Here is an 11,023-nt window from a genome sequence, read left to right as displayed (position 1 = left end):
TTAAATAAATCTTTGAAATAATTAGGAAATTTTTATAAAATGATATTTGTATTCCATCAAACCTTTAAAGATTTTTCAATAAAAGATGATTTTCTTTCAGATTCTGATTCTTGAATGGAGTAGGTTATTTTATTCAGATTACGTAAAAAAACAATCGATCGACAAGTCGATGTGAATGTTTATTCGATGTCTCGAATAAATGAAAATTCGATAGTTTACTCTAGTGGTCGACTTGTGAACTAAAAGTTAAAAAAAAAAAAACAGTTGAAACAGCGCCACGGAACGGTCATTTCAAAAGCAAGCGGTTGTTTCCTGCAACGTACATGATTGTTTTTTCTGTAAAGTTAACTTTATATCGTTGTTATTTAAACTTATTTAAATTGACAATAACGTGAAAGAGGGGTCATCATGTCCCCAAGAAAAAATCGCAAAGGTATGTAATAAAAGTTTCATTGATATCTTATGACAAAATACATTAGATCATAACTAATATAAAGCGCATGTATCCGATATGCCGTTTTGGGCGGGCTATCTTGTCGGTTATGGCGTCAATTTTGGCGGCTGGCATGAAAAGGCGCGAGATTATTTATTTACTTTTTTTATATGCCATTTTAATTCCATAGCTAAAATCTATGCCTGCTAGACAAAGGTTATTCATTCAAGTCCTATCTTAATCCTTGATTGATTTTTTATCTATCCTGTTTTAATCACTGATGAATTTTGTGACTCTTATAGAATGAATGTATTGTAATAAGAAAATTTAACATTATGAAAAAAGTTTTTGTAATAAATAATTTTCTGAGTTTGTAATTTTTACGTACCGTGTTAATATTGTTCTTGTTTTAGGAACAAAACCAGAGAAAAGTGATGAAAAATTAGTGGATTTAGAGTCTACTAAACTACTTGATATCCCTGATGAAGGTCATCGTACCTTAAGAACTCGACGACAAACGAAATTAAAGAATTCTAATGACTCCGATGTTGATCTATCTTCACAATTACATGAAACCAAACAACCGGTAAAGAAAACGCGTGCTAAAAAAGTGGTTTCTGAAAATGTTGATGCGCTAGTAAATTCAATTGGACCAAGTAGCAAAAAAAGATATAAAAAAGATATGAATGCTACTGTATTGGAAGATTCAATGGTATCTGATCATAGTCAGGTGCAAGATATACTTTCAACTACCAAATCTAGTACAACTCGTGGACGACGAAAAGGTGGAAAAAAACGATTAATTATGAACAAAAATACTGATGATGAAGAGAATGAAAATAATGAAAACATTGCTGATAAAAATTCAAAAAATACACTAAGTGATAATGATGGTGTTTCTAGTGAAGATAGTGAAGTTGCTACTGCTTCAAAAAAAAGTAAAAAAGCATCAGCAAACACATCAAGTGTACGTTTCATTCTATTACGAAATCGTAATGTAAGTTCACCTAATCCTATCGTTACACCAGAAAGTAGCCCAATAACAATAAACCTCACTCCTCATCGTACTACTAAAACGCCTCGAAAATCTCCAATTAATATTGGATCACCAAAGACTCATCCTCTAACTCCTCAGCGAGTATCAAAAACACCGAGAAAGCTACCAGTAGAAACAGATTTTTCGGTTCTTCTGGAAGAATCATCTGTTGATGATATTTTACAAGAGAAAGATGAAAGTCCAAATAGATCAATGAAAAAAAAAAAAAAATCACCAAAGAATTCTCCAATATCTGTTACTCGCAAGTCTCCTAGATCATCACAAGTGAGAAGTCCATGTGTAGTATCAACAAAAGTGAAGAAATCTCCAGTGAAAAGTCCATCTTTAAAAGCAAAATCACCAAGTAAGAAATCTTCCATGACTTTAGAATCAAATGAGCCTAATAAATTTCCAAAATTGGTTCTACAAAGAATTTCTCTTTCAGAGATTCAAGAGCCAATGGAAAAAGCAAATGATAATTTTATTGAGCCGAAAAGAACATCACCTGATAAAGGAATAAAAAGACAAAACAAATTAGGAGCCACTAAAAATCATCTGGCCCCCTTGTCAACTGTAGAAAAAAAAAAATTTGGACATAGTAGCATCAACTCCGCGAGAAAAAGCCAGACAATCATTAAATTTTTCTCCCGATTTATCGCCTTCTGTAAAAAAAAATCCTTTAGAGGTTGGATCATTTTATGGAACTTCTCCAAAAAGTTCTTCTACTCGCCTTCAACACGAAACTTCTAAGCTCCAAGACATCACAAGTCCTCTTATTAGTGATGACGAATCATTTGATATAAGCGGCGTTAAGCCAGTTACAAAAGATGAAAGTGCCTTAGCAGTTGATGCAGAAATAACTGACGATGAAAGTCTGAATAAAGATGATACTTATGAGCTTGCTGAACTACAAACATCCGGTGTAAAAAAGCAAAATTCTGATGATACATATGAACTAGATGAGCCAAAAACTCCACTTTTGAGGAAGAGAAAACAATTAATGGATGCAAAGCTTTTTGCTAACGATTCTAAAGTAGAAGACGAAAAAAAAGATGTTGAAATTGCACAAAAGCGTGTATGCAGGGTAAGATTTGCTAGCCCTCCTATGAATTCCCCGGTTGCTAAAGAAAAACCATCAATGAGAAGTTCACGATCTGCTACTCCTGGCAATAAAGTCAAACGACCAACATTTATTACAAAAAGAAGTCCAACAAAAGCTTCAAGAATATCGTTGATTGATAAGAAAAATTCTCCCGAGAAAAAAACTTCAAGGAAACGATCAAGCTCTGTAAATTCAAATGAATTAAAATCGAATACTGTGGAATCCAAAAAACGATCGTTATCATCAGTTGATGTCAATAGAAAATCTATTTCGAAAACACTTCAAGATTCAGTGAATAGATTAAGTAAACCACGATCTTCAATACACAATCATAAGAAACCAGAAATAATAACGTTGTCTGCTAAAAAAATTCCGAATTTTGCTGAAATACACCAGAAAAGATTTGCTCAAATGGAATCTTTAGTAGATGCTAAGAAACGAGTTGAAGAACGTCATCACGCTTTGATGAATAATATTTCAACAAATAGTTGTAAAGTTGAAATTGAAAGTGTCAAAACAAAAACGGAGTCAACAAAAAAAACTGCTCCCCATCCTAGAGATATTTCCAACGGAGCTTATAACAGATATGGATTCAAAGTACGTAAAGAAGAGGCGACAAAACTTTTAAATAAACAAGCACCAACAAAAAATATGTAAGTCAGTTACATTTTTTAAAACTATAATTTTTTATTAAAAATTAATTTTCAAATGACATCTGTGAATAGAATTAGACTGAATAAATAAATAAGGATTCTTGAGATATTTTACTATAAGATTAATGCCAAAATAAAGCATTCAACTACAGGAAATATATTTATTTATATATTTATTTTTTTCCACAATAGGAATCATTTTTGCTGATAGTCATTACTATTGATGGTTAATATATTGATTTTATACATTCTAGTGAGGACACAAGAACACAAAAACGGATGGTATTGAAAGGAGTTCGATCAAATCGACGATTTGAGATGTTAATGCAAATGCGTAACATTAAGCGCTAAATTGTGACATTACATCAAAGTCGTCAAGTGAATAAGTATATTAGGATTAACAAAATTAATGTACAGCTAGTAAACTTACATGATATGTTAAATGATAATATAAAAAACAATTTTACACAACAAATTGAACCACTCGTTTGTGTAATTTTTTACTATTTTCTGTCTTGGTTTATTGTTAAAATATTGAACATCAAATAAACTCAACTACTATTAATTTTATACTATAATATTGAAAGTTTATAAAAAAAATTACTGTGAATTGTATGATACTGGTGTGCATTAATCATGTAGTGTTTTAGGAATAATAAAGGAGTAAGAAATGTTTGAAATTTAAATTTAAGTTATTCTTGAATGATAAATTCAAATCCAAGAATATTAATAATATGCTTGACAGTTGCAAATAAATGTTATTGCATTAAATGATGTTACTGTAAAAGTGTTGATTAATGTTTAGAGAAATAAAAATGTATTTTTTTTAGAAACTTACATAAATAAAAGTTTTACTAACAGCGATCATTAATCAATCGTACTGTCATATCATTCAAACTATTTAAGAAATTAAACATATGATGTAAATTAATCAATTGAATGCTTATAAATAAAATAATAAATTAAATTTTGCCTCTATTTTCGAATTTCCCGCCAAAGAAATTGACCGTTACAAATATAATAAAGTACAAAGAATAAAATAAAATAACTTGAAAATTTACTTAAAAATCTAAAAATATTGAGTCAGAAGTCATTGAAATCTTTGTAGAAAAACGGAGCGTCTTTTTCTACAATATCAACAAATTTTGGAGTCATCATTATTTTAGTTCTGTAATCAAACTCTCAAGTTATTTGGCGCTACTCTCCATGTAATTGTTATTTTCTTCACACAGGCCCCTGTCAGCTTTCTCTGAAATCCATATGTTATGTCAGAAAGATAAGCACATCCTTTCTGGACGCTTTAATTTTTTTAATACATAACACCTGTCATAACAATGAATTTAATTTAAGTTTATAATCATTTCTAGTATTTAATATTTTTGTTCAATTAACATATATTAAATTATTCAAGTTAATCTGATATTTATTAATAAAAATGGCATTTTTAGATTTAATTTCTGTGCCGAAGGTTGATTCTGTCATTTTAACAGAAAAAACTAATGAACGCTTAATAAGTTTAGAAGGTACATTATGTTTGAGTGTTCATCATCTTTTTTTGTCATCAAGACAAGATCTTGGAAAAGATATTCTATTACTTTATCGAAATATTGATGTTATTGAAAAGAAAACTAATAATCAAAGTCCTGGAGGCAGTATTGTACTTAAATGTAAAAATTTTAGAATTCTTCAACTTGAAATTAATTCAACAGATGATTTAGTTAAAGTCACAACCACATTAGAAAGACTTTCATCATTAGGTGATAATTTAACTACATTATGACAAATTTTATATGAATTGAAATGAATGTTTACTAACTTTTTTTTCTCAATTTAGATCAAACTCTACAATATCCATTTTATTATCGCCCACAATCATCAAATCAAAATAAAGATCAAGTAGAGGATGGTTGGACCGCCTTCGCTCCAGTTTCTGAATGGTCTAGATTGTTAACAGCACATGGAGATGAGTGGAGAATCAGTTATTTTAATCGAGATTATCGAGTGTGTAATTCATATCCATCTACAGTTATAGTACCTCGAATGATAGATGATCAAACAATCATATCATCAGCTGCTTTTCGTGATGGTGGAAGATTTCCCATTTTATGTTACAGACATGAAAACGGAGTAAATAAACTAATATTTCATATTTTCACGTTTATTAAATATTAAATTGTTCTTTAAAATAATATTGATTTTCAGAGTTTTCTATTTAGAAGTGGACAACCATTGTGTGGAGCTACCGGAAGACGATGTATGGAAGACGAAAGGCTATTAAATATTGTTCTTGGTGCTGGGAGACGAGGGTTAGTATGTTTCCATTCCTTTAAATCAATGTTGAAATAGATTGAGACACAAAAAATATTCCATTTTAAATTTCTTTAAGATTTGATTCTAATTTAATTTTATGTAGATATATAGTTGATACAAGATCTGCTAGTCAAGCGCAAAATGCTCGTGCTAGAGGAGGTGGAACTGAAATAGACTCAGCATATCCACAATGGAAAAAGGTATTTAAAAGCATCCCTAGACTGTCAGAACTAGCTGACAGTCTTTATAAATTAATAGAAGCGTGCAATGAAACCTCCTGTTCTACTAGTCAATGGTTATCAAGATTAGAAAATAGTGGATGGCTGTCTACTGTTCAAAGTGCTATGAATGCTGCCTGTGTTGTAGCTCAATGTCTTCATCAAGAATTAGCTGCAGTATTAGTACATGGTATGTTTATTTACTACTTTAATAACAATAAAAAGAAGAATTGTCGTAATTTGGTTTTATTATTCATTTACAGGTGGAACTGGTCGTGATTCCACTCTTGTAATTACGAGTTTAGCTCAAATTATTGTTAATCCGGATTGTCGAACTATTCGTGGTTTTGAAGCTTTAATTGAACGTGAATGGCTTCAAGCAGGTCATCCTTTCTATACTCGTACGCGTCATGGAGCATATTTTTCATCAAACAACCAAAATTTTCCTCATGCACCTACATTTCTTCTTTTTCTTGATTGCGTTTATCAACTTTTTTATCAATTCCAATACAGCTTCGAATATGGTACAGAAATGCTTGCAGAGCTTTTTAAACATGCTTATTCATCTGAATACGGAACATTTTTGGGTAATTATACTTTTTATCAATTAAATGTATTTAGAATTGTAACGTTACAAATTATCATTTATTATATTACAGGCGATTCTGAAGCTGACAGAATAAGTTTACGACTTGCTGAACGTACCTGTAGTCTCTGGTCTTATATGAATAAACCAGAGTCTTTAGAAACTTGGTTAAATCCATTGTATGAGCCTAATCCAGGCGTCATTTGGCCTAGTGTAGCTCCTATCAGTATTCATTTATGGAAAGAATTATACATAGAACATACCTCAGCTTTTTCTTGGGAAGGTTTCATTTCTTGTGTAAACCAAATTAAAGAAAATCATTTAGCCGTAAAGAAAGTAGCTAATCAATTACGAGCCAAGGTAAGTCGGGCATTAGATGAAATTATTTGTGGTCCAGATACTTCCTCGGAAACAGATTGTGATAATGACGGTCAATTGACTTCTTGTTTCACAAAATTGGCAATAGAATCTCAAAAAACTTGAACAACATAAATGTTAACTTCCTGAAGAATATTATTGTTCACTATTTTCAAAATTTATTGTAAATTTGTGATGATCAATTATTATTATAATGAATATTATTTTTTTCATGTCTTATTTAAGTTATTAATAATTTATGAATACTGAATACTAATTCTTTGCTGAAGCAAACAAAAAAAAAAATTAAAATGCTAAATAATTTCTGGTGATAAAAAATAGAAACGTCTCCATATCAGCAAAACTCTGGTTGATAGATAAATATTTTGACAGTTTGAATGTATAAATTTTAATAAAATTCTAAAAAAATACTTGCTTCAGAATTGAATTATTAACTACATATAATAATTAATAATTGATATTTAATTATTTTAATATATACAAATAGATTTATCAAGGAATGTCAATATCATACAAAAAGAAAGATTATAATGAAACTACGTCATATAAATAATTACTAACGTTATAACAAAACATGTGAAAAGAATTCCTCCTACTAAAATGAATCCATCTTGACGAGCTCGAGTTTCAATTAGTCTCATTGTAGTATTTGATAATCCTAAAGTATTACCAATATCCACTAGACGTCTGTGAGCACCTTTTAGTGTCAGTCTTTGTGACCGTAAATTTTCTAAAATTCCTGATCCATGTTGAAGAAGATTATTTACTCCTTCATTAGCATTATTCATTCGATTGTTATATTCTAAACTGTGATCAATCAAAATATCTATGTGATCATTTGTGGTAAATTCACGAGCAAGTAATGCTTGGCGTTCGTTTTCTTCTTGTTGTCGACGAATTTGTTGATTTTTCCAAGATTTTAAAGCTGCACTAAGATGACGACTATCATACTTTAGTTGATCTACTCGCATTTTTGCATTTTGTCGCTGTGATATGGGTCCTTTCATGCACAGAATATCTAATCTTTCACAATTGCTGAAATAAAATAGGCATTTTATATAATCTAAAACATTTTTACTATAGATATTTGTGTACCAGAACATTTTCGTATTTGTTTTTTTTTTCTCAAAGTAATCTTAGAATTATTCAAGTTCAAAATGATGGAATTAAATAGATAATTATCTCTACAATAAAATTTAAACTTAAACATTTTATTAATTATTACCTATTAATTAAACTAATTTTTGCGATGATATCGCTTTCTACAGCATTCAGATCAAGGTTAGGCAAACGTCTGTCAAGTTGTGTGAAAAGATGTTGAGTTTCTTGGACTAATTTATTAGTTTGATGATAAAGAGCTTCCATTATTCTAATTAATTATTGATAAATTTATCAGAAAATATATTAATATGTTATAACAAATATATTAATTATGACGTGTAATATCACAACTGTCAGAGAAAACGTGTATTGAATTGAACGCCCTCTACGTCGGCATGTTGAAAAGGTTATGTTCAGTATTAAAAATCAACAATAAAATCAAAATCAACATAAAACAATTATTTTTAATGTTTAAATTAAGTGAAATAAACCTACGCAATTGTATGTTCTATTTAAATTATTATCATCTATAGGAAATGTATTGAAAATGGTGTGGCAGATAAGATTTTCTGAATTTACGAAAAATTCACAATAAAAAGTGCAGAAGAGCCGTGAATACATATTTTCAACTAATTGTTAATAAAATTATTATTTCACGAACTAAACAGACGTTGAAATGGATATAGGAGAATTATTGTCTTATAAAGTAATTATCAGTTTATTATATTTTAGAATACCTTTAATAAAAAGATATTCTATTATTTACAATTTTCACCTAACCAAAATTGTTTTGTAGCCACCGAATACTCCAAAACGTCCAGTGCCCGGGGAAGAAGATGATGACGAGGATGATTGGGATAGTGGAAGAAAGAAAAAAGTCATAAAAACGCCCTATCATCCACGTCAAAAGCATATACCTGTAGAATCTACACCAGTCAGAAGTTATGATGAACCACCTACTCCAACAAGAAAAACAAATATGCCTTCTTCGGCAAATGATGTTATGGAGCCAGAATTAACGGAAAAAGAGAAAGCCGATATTTTAAAATATGTTGAGACTGAAGCACCAGAAGTTGAAGCTCTGGATGAAGCTACTCTTAAGCGCATGATTCTACTGTTTGAAAAAAGAGCACTTAGAAATCAAGAAATGCGTGTTAAATTTCCCGATCAACCAGAAAAGTAAGTTTAAATATTTTTCTTTTATTCAAAAGTTATCATAATTAGAAATGTAAAAAACATTTAATAAAAAACTTTTAGATTTATGGAATCTGAAGTAGAATTACACGAGACCTTACAAGAACTCCATGTAGTTGCAACGAATCCAGAATTATATCCAGTAATGGTTGAATTAGGTGCAATACCATCTTTACTTGAATTGCTATCACATGAGAATACAGATATCGCAGTGGGAGTTGTTGATCTTTTACAAGAGCTGACAGACGTTGATATTTTGCATGAAAGTCAAGAAGGAGCTGATGTTTTAATAGATGCTCTTTTGGAACAACAAGTATGTGCTCTATTGGTTCAAAATCTTGACAGACTTGATGAGACAGTTAAAGAGGAAAGTGATGGTGTTCATAATACTTTAGGTAAGTAAATATACTGTAAACTTGATAACAAAATAATTTTTATCAATTATAAAAATTCTGCTCCAACTTATTTTTTTTTGGAGCAAATAATTTTTTAATAAATCAACCATGAATTATTTTAGTAAAAAAACTTGAACTCATCAATAATAAAAAATATTATTACATTCTTACAGCTATTTTTGAAAATCTCTTAGAATTCAGACCAGAGTTGTGTGTTGATGCTGGTAAACAAGGCTTGATGCAATGGTTATTACGTCGTCTAAAAGCAAAAATTCCATTTGATGCAAATAAATTATATACAAGTGAATTATTATCTATTCTTTTACAACAAAGTTCGGAAAACAAGCTCCTCCTTGGAGATTTGGATGGTATTGATGTTCTTTTACAACAATTAGCATATTATAAACGCCACGATCCTCACACTGCTGAAGAACAAGAAATGATGGAAAATTTATTTGATGTTTTATGCTCAAGTTTAATGGAAACTATAAATAGAGATAGATTTTTGCGAGGTGAAGGTTTGCAGCTCATGAATTTAATGCTTAGAGAAAAAAAACTATCACGGAATGGATCGTTAAAAGTGTTGGATCATGCAACAAATGGTCCAGATGGTAAAGATAACTGTAATAAATTTGTTGACATTCTCGGGCTTCGCACAATATTTCCATTATTTATGAAAACACCTTCAAAGAATAGAAAGAAAATGTTTACTGCTGAAGAACATGAGGAACATGTTGTTTCAATAATAGCAAGTATGTTGAGAAATTGTAAAGGACAACAGCGACAGCGATTGCTTAGTAAATTTACAGAAAATGATTATGAAAAAATTGATAGACTAATGGAGTTACATTTCAAATATTTAGAAAAAGTTGATGAAATAGAAAAAAATGCGAAGGTAACTCTAAATTTAATTTAGATTTTATTATAAAATGATTTTTGTATAAAAAATAATCGATTTTTTTTGTAGGAAGATGATGATGAAGAAGAGTCTTATTTAAAAAGATTGGATGGTGGATTGTTTACTTTACAATTAGTCGATTATGTACTTTTAGAAGCATGTGCAGGATGTCCACCGGGAGTAAAACAACGCGTTACGAGAATATTATCCCAGCGCAGGGCCTCTCTAAAGACTATTCGACATATTATGAGAGAATATGCTGGCAATTTAGGGGATGCTGGAGATTCTGAATGGAGAGAAACAGAACAACAACATATTTTACAGTTAATTGATAAATTTTAGAAGTAATTAATGTAATGAGCATAATTTTTTTATCCAATTTTCATTATCAATAGGAATAAATAAATATCTTTGTTTACTTCTCTGTTTATTGAATATAAGTAGTGTAACAAAAAAAATAAATCTTTTTCATGAATCAATTGTTTGATTTTTTAAAAATTAATGGACTTTAAAAGAAAAATATAAATTAATAAAAATTCTATCAAAAATGGCATATATGTTCAAGAAGTATCCATACAAATAAGACAGATGATTTGAAAGAACAGATAATAAAAATATTTTAGAAAATCTGTATCTCGCGCGCAATACATTTATCCAATGAAGAAGACCAGCCAATAAACTACGAACGCGGGAGAAGGCCAAAAATCTATGCACCTAAA

General features: G+C 30.0%; 3 protein-coding genes and 1 pseudogene across 4 annotated transcripts; 3 read left to right on the top strand and 1 right to left on the bottom strand.

Moving 5' to 3' along the window:
* Positions 1–271: 271 nt before the first annotated feature.
* Positions 272–4,101, top strand: LOC118068171 (putative mediator of RNA polymerase II transcription subunit 26; annotated as a pseudogene).
* A 381-nt stretch (positions 4,102–4,482) lies between these two features.
* On the top strand, positions 4,483–7,340 carry LOC118068167 (myotubularin-related protein 9). Its single transcript, XM_035085386.1, has 6 exons — positions 4,483–4,981; positions 5,059–5,351; positions 5,427–5,530; positions 5,638–5,942; positions 6,016–6,339; positions 6,412–7,340. The coding sequence occupies exons 1-6, from the start codon at positions 4,660–4,662 to the stop codon at positions 6,819–6,821; spliced, it is 1,758 nt and encodes a 585-aa protein (XP_034941277.1). The 5' UTR covers positions 4,483–4,659; the 3' UTR covers positions 6,822–7,340.
* Positions 7,139–8,201, bottom strand: Membrin (golgi SNAP receptor complex member 2). The gene is made up of 2 exons (XM_035085389.1): positions 7,942–8,201; positions 7,139–7,751 (listed from the first exon to the last, which is right to left on the bottom strand). The coding sequence occupies exons 1-2, from the start codon at positions 8,079–8,081 to the stop codon at positions 7,253–7,255; spliced, it is 639 nt and encodes a 212-aa protein (XP_034941280.1). The 5' UTR covers positions 8,082–8,201; the 3' UTR covers positions 7,139–7,252.
* Positions 7,957–10,744, top strand: LOC118068168 (beta-catenin-like protein 1). Of its 2 annotated transcripts, XM_035085388.1 has the most exons (6): positions 7,957–8,223; positions 8,351–8,523; positions 8,614–8,996; positions 9,075–9,406; positions 9,580–10,301; positions 10,374–10,744. In XM_035085388.1, the coding sequence occupies exons 2-6, from the start codon at positions 8,494–8,496 to the stop codon at positions 10,644–10,646; spliced, it is 1,740 nt and encodes a 579-aa protein (XP_034941279.1). In that variant the 5' UTR covers positions 7,957–8,223; positions 8,351–8,493; the 3' UTR covers positions 10,647–10,744. The 2 variants fall into 2 exon arrangements, with proteins under 2 accessions (XP_034941279.1, XP_034941278.1); XM_035085387.1 differs by having other exon boundaries at positions 7,957–8,523.
* The last annotated feature ends 279 nt before the right edge of the window (positions 10,745–11,023 follow it).

Source organism: Chelonus insularis, unplaced genomic scaffold (assembly GCF_013357705.1).
Source record: "Chelonus insularis isolate UGA/USDA-ARS -01 unplaced genomic scaffold, ASM1335770v1 contig_399_pilon, whole genome shotgun sequence".
Classification (NCBI taxonomy): Eukaryota; Metazoa; Arthropoda; class Insecta; order Hymenoptera; family Braconidae; genus Chelonus; species Chelonus insularis.
Note: the sequence above shows the minus strand (reverse complement) of the source record. Positions and strands in the feature narration are given on the sequence as shown.

Excerpts from the sequence above, each read along its gene's own strand:
- LOC118068167 (XM_035085386.1), top strand. The coding sequence starts at position 4,660 with ATGGCATTTTTAGATTTAATTTCTGTGCCGAAGGTTGATTCTGTCATT. Across the intron at positions 5,531-5,637 it reads CTTGGTGCTGGGAGACGAGG|ATATATAGTTGATACAAGAT; the intron begins GTTAGTATGTTT and ends AATTTTATGTAG. Across the intron at positions 5,943-6,015 it reads AGCTGCAGTATTAGTACATG|GTGGAACTGGTCGTGATTCC; the intron begins GTATGTTTATTT and ends ATTCATTTACAG.
- Membrin (XM_035085389.1), bottom strand. The coding sequence starts at position 8,081 with ATGGAAGCTCTTTATCATCAAACTAATAAATTAGTCCAAGAAACTCAA. Across the intron at positions 7,752-7,941 it reads AAAATTAGTTTAATTAATAG|CAATTGTGAAAGATTAGATA; the intron begins GTAATAATTAAT and ends ATTTTATTTCAG.
- LOC118068168 (XM_035085388.1), top strand. The coding sequence starts at position 8,494 with ATGGATATAGGAGAATTATTGTCTTATAAA. Across the intron at positions 8,997-9,074 it reads TTTCCCGATCAACCAGAAAA|ATTTATGGAATCTGAAGTAG; the intron begins GTAAGTTTAAAT and ends AAAAACTTTTAG. Across the intron at positions 10,302-10,373 it reads AAATAGAAAAAAATGCGAAG|GAAGATGATGATGAAGAAGA; the intron begins GTAACTCTAAAT and ends TTTTTTTTGTAG.